General features: G+C 45.8%; 1 protein-coding gene across 8 annotated transcripts in view; it reads right to left on the bottom strand.

Moving 5' to 3' along the window:
• Positions 1–2,401: 2,401 nt before the first annotated feature.
• Positions 2,402–16,836, bottom strand: part of elmo3 (engulfment and cell motility 3) — a 201,421-nt gene continuing 186,986 nt past the window's right edge. For all 8 annotated transcript variants that reach the window (XM_068049746.1, XM_068049748.1, XM_068049743.1 and 5 more), the window contains 2 exons: positions 11,121–11,201; positions 2,402–9,905 (listed from right to left, as the gene is read on the bottom strand). In XM_068049746.1, coding sequence (XP_067905847.1) covers positions 9,693–9,905; positions 11,121–11,201 — 294 coding nt within the window. In that variant the 3' untranslated portion in view covers positions 2,402–9,692. The remainder of the gene's footprint in view (positions 9,906–11,120; positions 11,202–16,836) is intronic.

Consider the following 16,836-nt stretch of genomic DNA (forward strand, 5'->3'; position numbering starts at 1 on the left):
TTCTGTCCTTTTTTAATTCTTGCTGGAAGAATGGCGCTGGCTGCTGGAGGGCTGCAGCTCCTGGTGGACCACAACCCTAACACATGTCACTGTTTGCAGCAGAGGTGGCATTGTACCATTGTACCCTGACATACATCACTGTCTGCAGCAGAGGTGGCATTGTACCCTGACACATATCGCTGTCTGCAGCAGAGGTGGCATTGTACCCTGACACATATCGCTGTCTGCAGCAGAGGTGGCATTGTACCCTGACACACATCGCTGTCTGCAGCAGAGGTGGCATTGTATCCTGACATACATCGCTGTCTGCAGCAGAGGTGGCATTGTACCATTGTACCCTGATACACATCACTGTCTGCAGCAGAGGTGGCATTGTACCATTGTACCCTGACACATATCGCTGTCTGCAGCAGAGGTGGCATTGTACCCTGACACACATCGCTGTCTGCAGCAGAGGTGGCATTGTACCATTGTACCCTGACATACATCGCTGTCTGCAGCAGAGGTGGCATTGTACCATTGTACCCTGATACACATCACTGTCTGCAGCAGAGGTGGCATTGTACCATTGTACCCTGACACATATCGCTGTCTGCAGCAGAGGTGGCACTGTACCATTGTACCCTGACACACAACACTGTCTGCAGCAGAAGTGGCACTGTACCATTGTACCCTGACACACAACACTGTCTGCAGCAGAAGTGGCACTGTACCATTGTACCCTGGTACCCTGACACACATCACTGTCTGCAGCAGAAGTGGCACTGTACCATTGTACCCTGACACACAACACTGTCTGCAGCAGAAGTGGCACTGTACCATTGTACCCTGGTACCCTGACACACATCACTGTCTGCAGCAGAAGTGGCACTGTACCATTGTACTCTGATACACATCACTGTTTGCAGCAGAAGTGGCACTGTACCATTGTACCCTGACACACAACACTGTCTGCAGCAGAAGTGGCACTGTACCATTGTACCCTGGTACCCTGACACACATCACTGTCTGCAGCAGAAGTGGCACTGTACCATTGTACCCTGACACACAACACTGTCTGCAGCAGAAGTGGCACTGTACCATTGTACCCTGACACACAACACTGTCTGCAGCAGAAGTGGCACTGTACCATTGTACCCTGGTACCCTGACACACATCACTGTCTGCAGCAGAAGTGGCACTGTACCATTGTACTCTGATACACATCACTGTCTGCAGCAGAAGTGGCACTGTACCATTGTACCCTGGTACCCTGACACACATCACTGTCTGCAGCAGAAGTGGCACTGTACCATTGTACTCTGATACACATCACTGTTTGCAGCAGAAGTGGCACTGTACCATTGTACCCTGACACACAACACTGTCTGCAGCAGAAGTGGCACTGTACCATTGTACCCTGGTACCCTGACACACATCACTGTCTGCAGCAGAAGTGGCACTGTACCATTGTACCCTGACACACAACACTGTCTGCAGCAGAAGTGGCACTGTACCATTGTACCCTGGTACCCTGACACACATCACTGTCTGCAGCAGAAGTGGCACTGTACCATTGTACTCTGATACACATCACTGTCTGCAGCAGAAGTGGCACTGTACCATTGTACCCTGGTACCCTGACACACATCACTGTCTGCAGCAGAAGTGGCACTGTACCATTGTACTCTGATACACATCACTGTTTGCAGCAGAGGTGAGCAAGTTTAGCAATAGAGTTTTATTTTTTGAAAACCAGTTCTATGTCCTGTTGAACTTTTATATATTGCATTGGGTTTCCAAACAGGAACTTAACAGATCCTCGATTCTCATTATCCTCATGAAGCCGAATTGCGCCCCACTCCCTCCCCAACCCCATTGCTATGTATGTATCCGTCTTATTTGACCCTACCCATACTGCAGTATCTGAGAAGTCAGACCTGTTGGACCATATGTCAGAGGCACTCAGTGCTGTGACAGATGGCTCTTACTAAAAGCTGCTGTTAGTTTTCAACTATAAGCAGCCGAGCCCACTTCAAGGCATTTGAGATTAAAGCTAATTTCTTGGCCCCCTCCCCACCATTGCCCAGTTGATAAAGGAAATGGGCATCTGAATTGTATAGTCTTAAGATTCAATTTCTGCCCTCTGCAGTGTTTGATCTCTGGTGGCAGGGTTTGGATGTTACAGTTGACCCCAGGGTATAGAGACCAGGAATATTTAGGCAGAGTTCTGATTGCCAAACAGTCAGTTCCTTGGTGTTGGGTGAGGAAAGGGATTTTATGTAATGCTACAAGCTGTCAAATAGCAGACTGATTGACTAGCCTTAAAGGGAGAATGGGGAAGTATTGAAGGACAATCGTCAGCCAGGAACTACATCCCACAGGAGTTACTGTTGGGAAAAAAATGGTTTAATATCAACTGTTTTCCAAATACAACCATTGGTTTAAATGTTTAAAAATAATGTTTAAAACTTACATCCTATTTAATATCAGGGAGTGAACTCCTGCTGCTGCTAGGTGTCTTTGGTTCACTACTGTATATATTTCACTTTATATTACAAATCTGTTAGCCATGTTTGGCAGGGTTCAGTCCTGTGCAAGATTGTAACCTTACCTGCGATTTAAATTGTAAAAGGGTTGCATCTAATGTTCGAATCCCACTGAAGGTTTGCTTCATTTGTGCTCGCATTTGGGAAATTGAAATTTATTTTTAAAAGGCTTGACTGTGTCAGGCAATGAACTCAAAGTCTGGGCTGCTTTTAAATCCCCGATTGCCCATGGGTCACACAATTTAATAAACATGTATTGTTTAAATTAAAGCTCATTATCTACATTGTTTTGTCACAGCATCTTGACTTGTCTTAAGAAGGATGAGATGCAGCTGTAAAACACCATATCACATCTTAGCTGTTGCTCCTTCCTGATATCTGTATTTGTAACAAATTTAACAGCACTTCCCAAACCCACAACCTCCACTACCTCAAAAGACAAAGGCAGCAGTTGTATGGGAACTCCACAACCTGCAAGTGCCCCTCCAAGTCACACACCATCCTGACTTGGAGCTATATCACCGTTCCTTCTCTGTCTCGGAGTCAAAATCCTGGAATCCTACCGAACAGCACTGTGGGAGTACCACCCACCACCTACTCAAGAGCAACTAGGACTAGGCAATGAAGTTTTGCCCACATCCCATGAATGAATTTTTAAAAACTAAACTAACTGCAGAAAGAGGGCTGCAATTCCCTTGGTGGCTGAGTTAAAAGAAGCCTGTAATTAAACTATTCAGAGGCAGATCTCTGTAAAACTGCTGCTCTGTGTTGAGTTAGTTGATCGTACAATGGGGGCTTTACAAATGGCCTCTGGGTTAGGGGGAAACGAGACATCCAGGTTTCTGCTTCCAACCCCTGTCCATTACCAGAAGGTGCACATGTATGAATATCCAGTGATTCCCTCCACAGTTCAACAGCAACAACAGGCATTTATGTAGTAGTACCTTTAACATAGTAAAACATCCCCAATAAAACAGCCCTAGGAGCTTCACAGGACAGTTATTGAACAAAATTTGACTGAACCACATAAGGAGATACTGGACAAGTGACTAAAAGCTTGGTCAAAGAGGCAAGTTTCACAAAGCATCTCAAAGGAGGAAAGAGAGGCAGAGAGATTTAGCTAAAGGCACAGATGACACAGTGGACCAATTAAAATCAGGGATGTGCAAGAGACCAGAATTGGAGGAGTGCGGCTATCTCGGAGGGTTGTAGCAGGAAGTTATAAATAGGGGCAAGGCCATAAAGAGATCGGAAAATAAATATGAGAATTTTAAAATCGAGATATTGTTAAACTAGGAGCACAGGGCTGATGGGTGAATGGGACTTGGTGCAAGTTAGGACACGGGCCAGAGTTTTGCATAAGCTCAGGTTTATGGAGCGTGGAAGATGGGAGTCCATTGGAATTGCCAGGTTTCAAGGTAACAAAGGCTTGGATGAGAGTTTCAGCAGCAGATGAGCTGAGGCAGGGGTGGAGTCGGGCGACGTAATTGAGGTGGAAGTAGGCAGTCTTATTGATGGTACAGACATGTTGCTGGAAGCTCATCTGGAGCTCAAAGACATCAAGGTTATGACCAGTCTGGCTCAGCCTCACATTTGCCAGGGATGTAGTTGGTGGCAGGGACTGAAAGCAACAGCTTTAGTCTTCCCAATATTTAGTTGGATATTTCACCTGCCAACACACCCTTATTTACACACTTGGGGAAGAGTGCCTGTACCCCAATAATGGTGCCTCCAGGATCAGAAACTGACACAGGGCAACTTGTGCTGTGCCTTGATGATCTGGATGTGTATTACCCTTGTTACATGCACCTCTAATTTCCTGATTTATACCATGCCCTACATTATGCTGAGTGAAATCCGTACAAAAGCAGCACAGTAGCAGAGCGGCATTTTATTCTGAATTGAAACAAATGCTGGGTGGTTAATGCAGTGTAAAATCTGTCGACAGCTGCTCCTTCCACAGCAGAAAAAGCAGACCTTTTTTTTACAAAACATGTTAAGTCTTTTTTATATATATATGTACAAAAAAAGCACTACAAAAATCCCAAAGCAGTAGTGTAATTGTAAATAAATTAACCAGTACCGACTACTCCAGTTTGATCCAGTGTATGTCTGCAGCTGTAGAGTGTGACTGTACCAGTTACAATTCGCTGATGGTGGGGACCAGCCACGGTAACAGCCTCTTGTCACTGCGAGACTACATCTCCTCACATATATGCACGGGATGCTTTTCATTTTCAGCTCACCTTTTCTGGTAACGCAATCACTTTCTTACAGTTCCCTTTTCCCCCTTCACCCTCCATGCCTCTCAAGTGTAAGCCCTGACTTGTGCTGTGATACAGTTCCAACGGGCTGCCGGGGGCACTTGACCACTGAACCCTTCTCCCTGTGGCAACTTAGCTAGTGAGCGTCAGCAGGCTATTCAACTGCAGAGGGCAGCGCCCTCCACGCACCCACCCCCCACCAGGAGCGGTAAGTGGATTATTGTCCCATTCCAGAGACTTATAGAATCATAGCATGGTTTCAACACAGAAGGTGGCCATTTGGCCCATCGTATCTATGTCCGCACTCTGTAAGAGCTACTCAGCTAGCCCTACTTCTCTGCTTTTTTGAACACATAATCCAGGCTGACACTCCAGTGCAGGACTTTTGGTGCTGTCTTTCCATTGAACCATTAAATGGAGTCCCAGTCAGTCCTCTTAGGTGGATGTGAAAGATCCCAAAGCATTATTTCACTATTTTGAAGACGAGCAGGGGAGTTCTCCCTGGTAATGGGGCCAATATTTCTCTCTCAACCAATATCACTAAAAAAGATGATTTGTTCAGTTATCACATCGCTGTTTGTGGGAGTTTGCTGTGTGCAAATCGGGGGCCACGTTTCCTACAACAGTGATTGCAATACAAAACGTCTGCATTGGCTACAAGCACTTTTGGACATCCTGAGACTGTGCATGATGCTATAAAAATACAAGTCTTTCTTTTTACATCACTTTGCACTCAGAGCAGGTGCCCATTCAGCACATATAGCATGTCCCACAAATAAGTCCACACTTGATCCTTCCCATAATATTTTATGTAGTCAGGTATTAGCCCTTTAGGTGCGACAGTGCAGGCTCACCAGAATGAAAACAGGGCTTAGAGGGTTAAATTACATGGCTAGGTTGCATAAACTTGACTTATATTGCCATGAATATATAAGATTGAGGGGTAATCTGCTCAAGGTGTTTAAAATATTAAAGGGATTTGATAGGGTAGATACTGAGAAACTAGTTCCTCTGAAGAACAAGGGATATAATCTCAACATTACAGCCAAGCCACTGAGGAGTGACATCAGGAAACACTTTTTCACACAAGGCTAGTGGCAATCAGGAGCTCTTTTCACTGCTCTGCACCCCAAAAAGCTGTGGATGCTGAGGGATAATTGGACCATTCAAGACTGAGATTCATAGATTCTCATTAGGTTAGAGTATCAAGGGATATGGAGAAAAGGCAGGTAAATGGAGTTAAGGTACAGATCAGGCATGTTCCAACTGGGAACAGGCGCGAGGGACTGAATGGGTTACTCCTGTTCCTATGTTCCCCTTGTTTCAGTGGGTGCTGAACACCATGGCTTTGCTATGTCTTTGAATAGTTTGTCATCACCCATCGACAATAGCAATAGCTAACCACAATATAAGGGGAGCTACACACAGCTTTGTTTAAAAAATGCACAGTGTTCTTTCTCCTTGGAGCTGCCTCAAACTTCCATTTCAGTACCATGAGCAAAATGGTTCATACCTTCCCAATTCCTGGTCCCCTACTCCTCCAATTTTAGGCACCGTCTCTTGCTGGGTTAACGGTTCAGCTGGTATCTCATCCAAGGAGCCCTTCAGTCAGCTACTCAACTGTGAAGGGCATCAGAGTTGAGTGCAATCTTGTTTTCATCCAATATCCACACACACACACACACACGTATGAACCTCTCAGTAGACAGCAATTCAGGAGCTTAAACGCTGCCTCCTCTCCACAGCTCAGTGGACAATGGGGCCAATTGGGGCCCCTTGCACTGCCTGAGTGTACCCAGCAAAGTAAACACAGACACAGGGACAGAGTGCAGGGCCTTTCTGGCCTGGACAGCTGAATAATCCATCAAAAGCTCGATTCATTTACAAACATGATCTGTAGAAATAGAGATTGCAGATTTCCGATCTTAGCCTAAGTGGTCTGACAGAGCTGACGAAACTCGTCCCCATGGTCGGTCCCTGGCACCATCGCAACAGGCCAAGTATTGATACTGGACCAGCTAAGACATGGCTATGGGCTAGTTTCGGATGTTTCCACTGCTCTCCCACCTTTTTTTTATCCATTCATGGGATGTGGGCGTCGCTGGCCAGGCCAGCATTTATTGCCTATGCCTAATTGCCCTTAAGAAGGTGGTGGTGAGCTGCCTTCTTGAACCGCTGCAGTCCATGTGAGGTAGGTGCACCCACAGTGCTGTTAGGAAGGGAGTTCCGGGATTTTGACCCAGCGACAGTGAAGGAACGACGATATAGTTCCAAGTCAGGATGGTGTGTGACTTGGAGGGGAAATTGCAGGTGGTGGTGTTCCCGTGCATTTGCTGTCCTTGTCCTTCTATGTGGTAGAGGTCGTGGGTTTGGAAGGTGCTGTCTAAGGAGCCTTGGTGCATTGCTGCAGTGCATCTTGTAGATGGCACACACTGCTGCCACTGTGCATCGGTGGTGGAGGGAGTGAATGTTTGTGAATGGGGTGTCAATCAAATGGGCTGCTTTGTCCTTGATGGTGTCGAGCCTCTTGAGTGTTGTTGGAGCTGCACCCGTCCAGGCAAGTGGACAGTATTCCATCACACTCCTGACTTGTGCCTTGTAGATGGTGGACAGGCTTTGGGGAGTCAGGAGGTGAGTTACTCGCCTCAGGATTCCTAGCCTCTGACCTGCTCTTGCAGCCACGGTATTTATATGGCTACTCCAGGTCAGTTTCTGGTCAATGGTAACCCCCAGGATGTTGATAGTGGAGGATTCAGTGATCATAATGCCAGTGAATGTCAAGGGGAGATGGTTAGATTCTCCCTTGTTTGAGATGGTCATTGCCTGGCACTTGTGTGGCACAAATGTTACACGCCATTGTCACAGTGCTAAGTAAAATTCACAAGATAAAGTTCTGTACAAATGTTAGAGAGTTGGCACTACCTTAAATATGTAACATATTGTGCATTTTAACAAATATAGGAGCAGATTAAAACTAATCTCGAAGGAAATATTTTCTTGCAGACTTGCCCAAGTTCTGCTCTCCTCAGTGCACTTTAAGAATACTTTTCCTTTCTGATTTTTCCCCTTCCTCTCCCTTGCTGACTTATACTGGGATTATGGTTTTGTCATGCTGGTTCTACAATGTATTGGACCGGGTGGGGCATCACATTTGAGTCCAATTTTTTTTTTTGTTATTCATTCTCGGGATGTGGCAAGCCCGACATTAATTGTCCGTCCATAATTTCCCATGAGGAGATGGTGGTGGGTTTTCCTCTTGAACCATTGTAGTATGTGCACAGCACTGTTAAACTTGGTTTTCTCACTGAAGTACCTCGGATGCACACCTCTCACTGGAAGCTTAGTTTTGTTCCCCTTTACACCCACCCTACCCATAGCTCAGGGTTGATTGAGGCCAATTGTTGTAGCCCAGATCCAGGCCTCAGTTGAGATCAACTAACTCAGCACAGACCCTTCTGTCCTCCTTGGCTTGCTGCTACCCCAGACTCTACCATTAGGCACAAGGGGGAAGCTGAAGGTTGGCTCAAAATCGGTCATTGACCCTCATCCGACACAAAACCAAAAGTGTCATAGCAGCAAGCAAGTAGATCAACATCGACCTTTGCTTGAGACCATATTCAATCATCAAGTTAACAGCTCACTAAAAATAATGCCCCTCAGCCTCACTGTTTAGCCGAGTAATCCAGCCATCAGCAAGTCAGGGCTTCACATTTGGTTCATCACTCACCGTCTGTACCGTGATATTCTTTTCACTGCGGTGAGTTGGCTTTGCCCCTGAAAGTTATCATGGCTCATTCTGCCGTATGCTAATGAGATCCACAGAAAACTTTGGCTGCTAAATTAACATCTGGCAAAATGGGTGGAACTTCCCGCTTCCACCTTCCCCACCCACAGGAAATTTCATCCCATGTGCGTGTATCAGCTATATGAGCTTGACGGAGGCCTAACCTACCAGTTCCAGGAAGGAGGCCCCCAATGCCTTCACCTCAGCCACAGTCGTACCTGACCGCCCTCCCCAACCCCCACCTCCCAACTTCACACTCTGGGAAAAATGCAGGGCACAAATGGCCAACCCACAATGCCAGCAGGTAGGCAAATTAGAAAGGGGGCCCTTTCACTTGCTGTAGGAGATACTCCTGCCTCCTTACAGTGTTCTGTTGCTGCAGAATCTGAGACGTTAAGACAATGAACGCCAGCTCAGTCAATGGCCTGCAGCTGGACCTATACCTAGATAAAGCTCCAGGGACACTTGGAGTACAATGCCTGTCGATAGCCATGGTTAAATAGGTGCAGTGTTGGGTGGGGGTGGTCTATAAATGGTCAAGGATCACTGTGAATGTAATCTGCTAACACATACCCCCACCCCAACACTGGCCCAGAATTAAAGAATGCTGCAGCAAATGATCTCCGCTTCACAATCTCCCTTCCCTCTCTTGGAGCATTTGTGGAGAGAGAAATGTAGGGTTAACATTGCAGGTCAATGACCTTTGGTGGATGAAAGGTCACCAGCCCTGCAAAAGGTCACTCATCCGACGTCAACCTTCACTCCCTCTCTTCACTGATGCCGCCTGACTTTCTGAACGTTTGTCATTTTCTGATGTTTGACTAGTTCTTGTGAGCCGACCCTCCCCCCAGAAATTCCCCAGTGCATCAGGCTCTCATCTCATTGGCTGTCCGTTGCTATGGCTGTTGCCAGCTAAAGTGTGCAATGCAGCCTCCTCTCATGAGTACCATTTTTCTTTGACAATATTGCACATGAAAATACTTGAGTCACTGCCTGTGTATAAAACCTATTTTGTATATGCACTGTAAAAAACCCACATCATTCACACCACCCACCACCACCACCCAAACCCGAGGAAGTGCTGGCAGATTCCACCATGTTGCCACCCTGATAGAGTCAGTGCTCAGCGTGGCTGAAGTCGTAGCAGAAGTTGTAGTTACTGGGCGCGCTGGGGATCGGCGGAGCGGCATCCGGGATGGGGATGTTCTCCAGGTCCAGGAGCCGCAGTTTGATCTCCATGGAGAGCAGGATCTCCAGCTCACTCTTGGTCTGCTCGCTATTCAGCTCCTTGCCCAGCAGGACATTCAGGCCATCCGTCCAAAGACAGAACTGGGGCAGAGAGAGAAATAAAACTGTCATTTAAAAAAAAACACAGCCAAAAAGGAAAGTTCAGGTGAACATTTCAGAACTGAATAGGGATTAACCAATTACCTGACTAACTTCATAGAATGATATAGCACAGGAGACCATTCAGCCCATCTTACTTATTCAATTGTTTCCACTCCCTTGCTCTTTTCTCACGTCCTGTAAATTTGCTTTTGGAATTTATTCTTGAATCTGTTTTCACCACCCTTTCAGGCTATGTCCTGCAGATCATGATACCTCGCTGCGTAAAAAACAATGTTCTCCTCATTCCCCGCACCCTCCACCCACGCCGGTCCTTTTGCCGATTATCTTAAATTTGTGCCCTCTGGTTATCAACCCTCATGCCAACGGAAACAGTTTCTCCTCATTACAACACGATAGTGTTTTCTACATTACAACAGTGACTACACTTCAAAATACCTTCATTGATTGTAAAGTGCTTTGGGGTGTCCTGAGGTCATGAAAGGTGCTATATGAATGCAAGTTCTTTCATTTCTTTTCTTTCATATCGTCCATCAGAACCCCAGATCATTTGGAATACCTCTACTAAATCTTCCCTTAATCTTCTCTGCTCTAATCCCAGTTTCTCCAGTCTCTCCACGTGACCGAAGTCCCTCATCCCTGGTACCAGCGAATCTCTTCTGCGCCCTCTCCAAAGCCTTGACATCCTTCCTAAAGTGTGGTGCCCAGATTTGTGTGCAATGCTCTATCTGGGGCCTAATTTCCTTGCTTTTGTACACCACGTCTCTATTTATAAAGCCAACGATCCCATAAGCTTTTCAACAATTTTATCGTGCCTACTTCAAAAATTTGTGTATGTGAACCCACAGGTCAGTCTGGTACAATTTGAAAGATGGTGCAAGAACATTTAATTTACATTCCCTTTCCTATTTTTCCTACCAAAATGGAATTTCACATTTCTCGGTGTTAAATTTCATCTGCTATATGTTTGCCCATTTTACCAGTCTATGTCCTCCTGCAGTATGTTACAGTCCTCCTCATTCTTTACTTAATTTTTCTGAATCTTTCCTGCAGTATATGTTTAGTCTTTTTTTAACCAATGGCAATCTGGAAGCACTGGCGCTTTCGAGTCACAGACTGCTGCCCTAGTCAGAGCAACTAGTCACTGGATTCCCCTTCCCACATCATAGGTGACCTTCCACTCCCACTGTCACTCACGTCGTATTTGGTTGGTGCTATAAAGTTCAGCGAGTAGTCCTCTGCGTCATAGAGGACGGAGAAGGCCAGATCCAGCACCTCCTAGGAACAGAAAGGGAGTTCAGGTTAGTTTCAAAATCAAAGAGGAAAACAGCGAGAAAAAAGGGGCAAAGGAAAATAGGAACAGAAGATGACAGAAATTCATAGCAGTCTCAGCATCGGGACAGACACATCACTGATTTTCCAGTGGAGACTCATGGTACGAACTGGGGAGGTATATCACTAAAATAGAGGGGAGGGGACAACAGTTTAAAGGTCATTGGTCAAAGGTCACAGAATACAGTGTACAGCCCTGGCCACCACTGTCCAAAAAGGATGTTGTAGCTATTGAAAAGATATGGAAGAGTACAAAGAGATTGATTTGAGAGAAATAGAGGGATTGGCTTATGCAACGCAATGATGTAAATTGAGCATGTTCTCACTGGAAGAGAGGTTGAGAGGTGATATGATTGCTGGTTTTAGGCTTCTAAAGGCACTTTAGATAATGTGGAATATGACAAGCTATTTCACCTTGTCCAGAATAGTAGAACCAGAGGACATGACCTGTGCTCGAAGTGGGTAAATTCAAAACTCATCTGTGGAAACAATATTTCAGCGAGTGAGCGGTTAATCTATGGAACAGACTCCCTAGAGAGACAGTGAAAGCAGCTAGAGTTGATTCATTGAAATGTAAATTAGATAGATTCCTTTCAGAAAATAACATTTTGGGATACAGTATCTGAGTAATTTGAGACATGACACATGGTAAGTGTAGCATTTTCGGGCGAAACAGGTGGCTTTAGACCTGTGGTTCCCAAGCTCTCCACCACTGGGGTTTTCCTCATGTTAGGTCTGGGTCTGTTTTAAACTAATTGATAGAGAATGATTGCTGTGGTTAGTCAACAACTCTATTTTTTTTTATTGACTGACGGCCTGCAACCAATTCGATGTGGCTTCTCAATGCCGTAGAGGAATTCGGATTCATGGTCAGCCTAGAAAAGACAGTGACAATGACTCAAGGTGGTCAGTCTGAAGCAGCATTACAACTAAACAACACTGAATTGAACAAAGTGGACATATTCTGCTACCTGGGCTCAACGGCTGAAGTGAAATGAAGCTCAATGAGGAGATATCAGCGTGTATGGGTAGGGCTGTTTGACAAGGAGATATCAGCTTGTATAGGGAGGGCTGTTTGACGAGGAGATATCAGCTTGTATAGGGAGGACTGTTTGACGAGGAGATATCAGCTTGTATGTGGAGGGCTGTTTGACGAGGAGATATCAGCTTGTATGGGTAGGGCTGTTTGACGAGGAGATATCAGCTTGTATGTGAAGGGCTGTTTGACAAGGAGATATCAGCTTGTATGTGGAGGGCTGTTTGACGAGGAGATATCAGCTTGTATGTGGAGGGCTGTTTGACAAGGAGATATCAGCTTGTATGTGGAGGGCTGTTTGACGAGGAGATATCAGCTTGTATGGGGAGGGCTGTTTGACAAGGAGATATCAGCTTGTATGTGGAGGGCTGTTTGACGAGGAGATATCAGCTTGTATGGGGAGGACTGTTTGACGAGGAGATATCAGCTTGTATGGGGAGGACTGTTTGACGAGGAGATATCAGCTTGTATGTGGAGGGCTGTTTGACGAGGAGATATCAGCTTGTATAGGGAGGACTGTTTGACGAGGAGATATCAGCTTGTATGGGGAGGGCTGTTTGACGAGGAGATATCAGCTTGTATGGGTAGGGCTGTTTGACGAGGAGATATCAGCTTGTATGTGAAGGGCTGTTTGACAAGGAGATATCAGCTTGTATAGGGAGGGCTGTTTGACGAGGAGATATCAGCTTGTATGTGGAGGGCTGTTTGACAAGGAGATATCAGCTTGTATGGGGAGGGCTGTTTGACGAGGAGATATCAGCTTGTATAGGGAGGGCTGTTTGACGAGGAGATATCAGCTTGTATGGGGAGGACTGTTTGACGAGGAGATTTCAGCTTGTATGGGTAGGGCTGTTTGACAAGGAGATATCAGCTTGTATGGGTAGGGCTGTTTGACAAGGAGATATCAGCTTGTATGGGGAGGACTGTTTGACGAGGAGATATCAGCTTGTATGGGGAGGACTGTTTGACGAGGAGATATCAGCTTGTATGGGTAGGGCTGTTTGACGAGGAGATATCAGCTTGTATGGGTAGGGCTGTTTGACAAGGAGATATCAGCTTGTATAGGGAGGACTGTTTGACGAGGAGATATCAGCTTCAGACAAGAGCCTGGAAAAACCCAAATCTCACAATTGCCACATGACGAAGAATCTATAATGCCTGCATATTAAGTAAGCTGCTGTATGGTGCTGTAACTTGAACTACATATCAGAAGTAAGAGTGCAGATTGAATTCATTTCATATGCGTTGCTTGAGAAAGATCTTGGGATCGATTGGCAGCAATAGAGTCCCCAACACACAAGTACTGCAGCTTTCTAATTTAAAAAGTATCATAGCTATGCTCAAGTGACATTGACTATGATGATGGCTAGGCCATGTCATTAGAATGGCTGATGGTCGCCTACCAAAAGGTGCCGTGTATGGAGAGCTTGATGGTACCAGTAGACCTGTTGGGTGGCCAAAGCTAAGACACAAGGACTCATGCAAGCGAGACATCATTTCATGCCAGATTGACAAAGAGCCGAGAACAGTCTGCACATGACTGAAGCACTTGGCACACTGAGCACAGAAATTCGAAGAACTACATCTTCAGATTGCCACAGTAAAGCACCATTGCAGGAAGGAGCATGTGGCAGTAGCCCCTGCATCAGTGAATGATGACCTACGCAGCCCCCATCGCAACTGGCAATACCTTGCTCGAATTGGACTGTATTCCCACCTGAAGACTTACAACAGATGAGCAGTAGATGTGAATCACTGACAACAATGCAAAAGCCAAAGAAGATGCAATAATCAGGATGGTGGAAGAAGAACTAAATGGACTGTGGTCTTTTTTCATCTAACAATTCCTATGCCAAACATCCAATCAGAGTGAAACAGGCTTTGGCAAATTGAGTCACAAACAAGGCAAGAAATTAAACTTGGGACAGGATAAAGAGGCAGACGTAAATCAACTGATATAGGGACTGTGTATCTGAGGCGATGGTGAATCAAAACAGTGAGACATACAGGGAAAGTCTGCACTGAAGATATCAAATGTTGCAAGCTCCCTCAGCTGGAATGTCAGGCAGATTGTGCAGCTCTCTGCCTCACTCTAGTGGCCAGCTCAGGATCTGCAGCAGCAAAAGCCTGCCTCCATAGGCCAGGAATTTGATAAGGCCCATGTTGAGGGTCGTCCACTTTTGAATCAGTTTGTGATGGAGCTTCTAGGCTAATTTCCCAACTTCAAAATGCATGTGAGCAATCTGTTTTAAAAAAAAATCTAAGTCCAGTTTCTTAGTCCTATGGTGTGAAGGTGTAATTAAGCAGTTTGACTGACTTTCATCAGCAGTGACACAAACATCTGGACTCCAGCCATGATGCCCATCCCTGCCCTTCTTTCCTGACATCCCCACTAACAAACACCCACATACATCCCATCAGTGGGCTGATCTGGTAAGTCACAAGATACAATTGTATGGAGTGCTGGACATGGAATCCAAATATTCGACTGTGATCTTACGGCACTATTCAAAAAGGAACAGGGGGATTCTCCCCGGTGTCCTGGCCAATATTTATCCTTCAATCAGCACCTAAAACAGATGATCTGGTGATTTCTTGCCTCTGAGTCAGGAGGTTGTGGGTTCAAATCCCACTCCAGAGACCTGAACACATAATCCAGGTTGACACTTCTGCAGTACCAAGGGAGTGCTGCACTGTTGGATTTAAGTGATCCCATGACCCTATTTCAAAGATGACCAGGGAAGATCTCCCCCATGTCCTGGCCAATATTTATCTCCTCAATCAATATCACTAAAAATAGATAATTTCATCATTGTCGCGTTTGCTGTTTGTGTAGAAATCGGCTGCTGCATTTCTACATTACAACAATCAACTTATAAAAATTGTACCCCATTGACTGTAAAGCACTTTTGGACGTCCTGAAGTCGTGAAAGGTGCTATATAAATGAAAGTCTCCCTATCACAATTTTTAAAAAATCTTCAGAGGATGTGGGCATTGCTGGCAAAGCTGGCATTTGATGCCCATCCCTAATTGCCCTTGAGGTGGTTGTGGTGAGTCTCCTTTTTGAACCACTGCAGACCGTGTAGTCAAGGTGCTCCCACAGTGCTGTTAGGAAGGGAGTTCCAGGATTTTGTCCCAGCGACAGTGAAGGAATGGCGATATAGTTCCAGATCAGGATGGTGTGTAACTTGGAGGCAACTTCCAGGTGGTGGTGTTCCCATGCGCCTGCTACTCTTGTCCTTCTAGGCAGTCCAGTTTGCAGGTTTGGTGCGTTGCTGCAGTGTACCTTGCAGATGGTCCACACTGCTGCCACTGTGCGTCGGTGGTGGAGAGAGTGAATATTTGTGAATGGGGTGCTGATCAAGTGGGCTGCTTTATCCTGGATGGTGTTGAGCTTCTTGAGTGTTGTTGGAGCTGCACCCATCCAGGCAAGTGGAGAGTATTCCATCACACTCACACATGTCAAAGGCAGATGGCTAGATTGATTCTCTCTTGTTGAAGATATTCATTGCCTGGCACTTGTGTGGCACGAATGTGACTTGCCCCTTATCAGCCCAAACCTGAATGTTGTCCAGGTCTTGCTTCACGTGGGCACAGACTGCTTCAGTATCTGAGGAATTGTGAATGGAACTAAACATTGTGCAATCGTCAACGAACATCCGCACTACTGACATTATGATTGAAGGAAGGTCATTGATGAAGCAGCTGAAGATGGTTGGGGCCTAGGACACTACCCTGAGGAACTCCTACAGAAACAGTACCTCAGCCTAAGTGATGCTTCTTATTAAAAAATAAAACCAGGATATCTTTAGTGGCATGAAGCAGAACAAAACTTCATGTCTGACCCCCTTTTCTTCCTCTTTCAGTAGCTGACTGACACCTGTATGTCCAGCATATTCAGGTTTTCAGTTACAGGACAGATTGTCAATAATCTACCAGGCTGCTGGGACACTACTTATTAATGCATTGGAACAGGTGGGTTTGAGTGCTTTATGAGGCACCACTTTGATTTTAAAATTCACATTCTTGTGATCCCTCCATCACCTCATCCCTCCCTGTCTCTGTAACCTCCTCCAGCTCTGCAACCCTCCGAGATATCTGCACTTCTCCAGTTCTGGCCTCTTGTCCATCTCCAATTTCCAATGCTCCACCATTGGTGGCCGTGCCTTCAGCTGCCTGGGCCCTAAGCTCTGCAATTCCCTCCCTAAACCCCTCCGCCTCTCTCTCCTTTGAGTTGTTCCTGTTCTAACGTTTCCTCGTGTGGCTTGGTGTCAGATTCGGTTTGATAATGGTTCCTGTGAAGTACCTTGGGACATTTTATGATGTGGAGGTGCTATATAAATGCAAGTTATTGTTGAGGTTCGGCCTTGAGAGAGAGAGGGTGTCACCTGACCTCAGATGACTGGAGCACGGTTTGAGCAGTTTTGTGGGGTGTCGTCTGATGTCAGAGACTGCGATGCAGCTCCTTACTTACTGACACGACAGCTTTCTATTCAACAATTGACCATAACCATTTTATTAACTCTTAGATGGACAGCAGAGCC

This window comes from Heterodontus francisci, chromosome 17, assembly GCF_036365525.1.
Source record: "Heterodontus francisci isolate sHetFra1 chromosome 17, sHetFra1.hap1, whole genome shotgun sequence".
Taxonomy (NCBI): Eukaryota; Metazoa; Chordata; class Chondrichthyes; order Heterodontiformes; family Heterodontidae; genus Heterodontus; species Heterodontus francisci.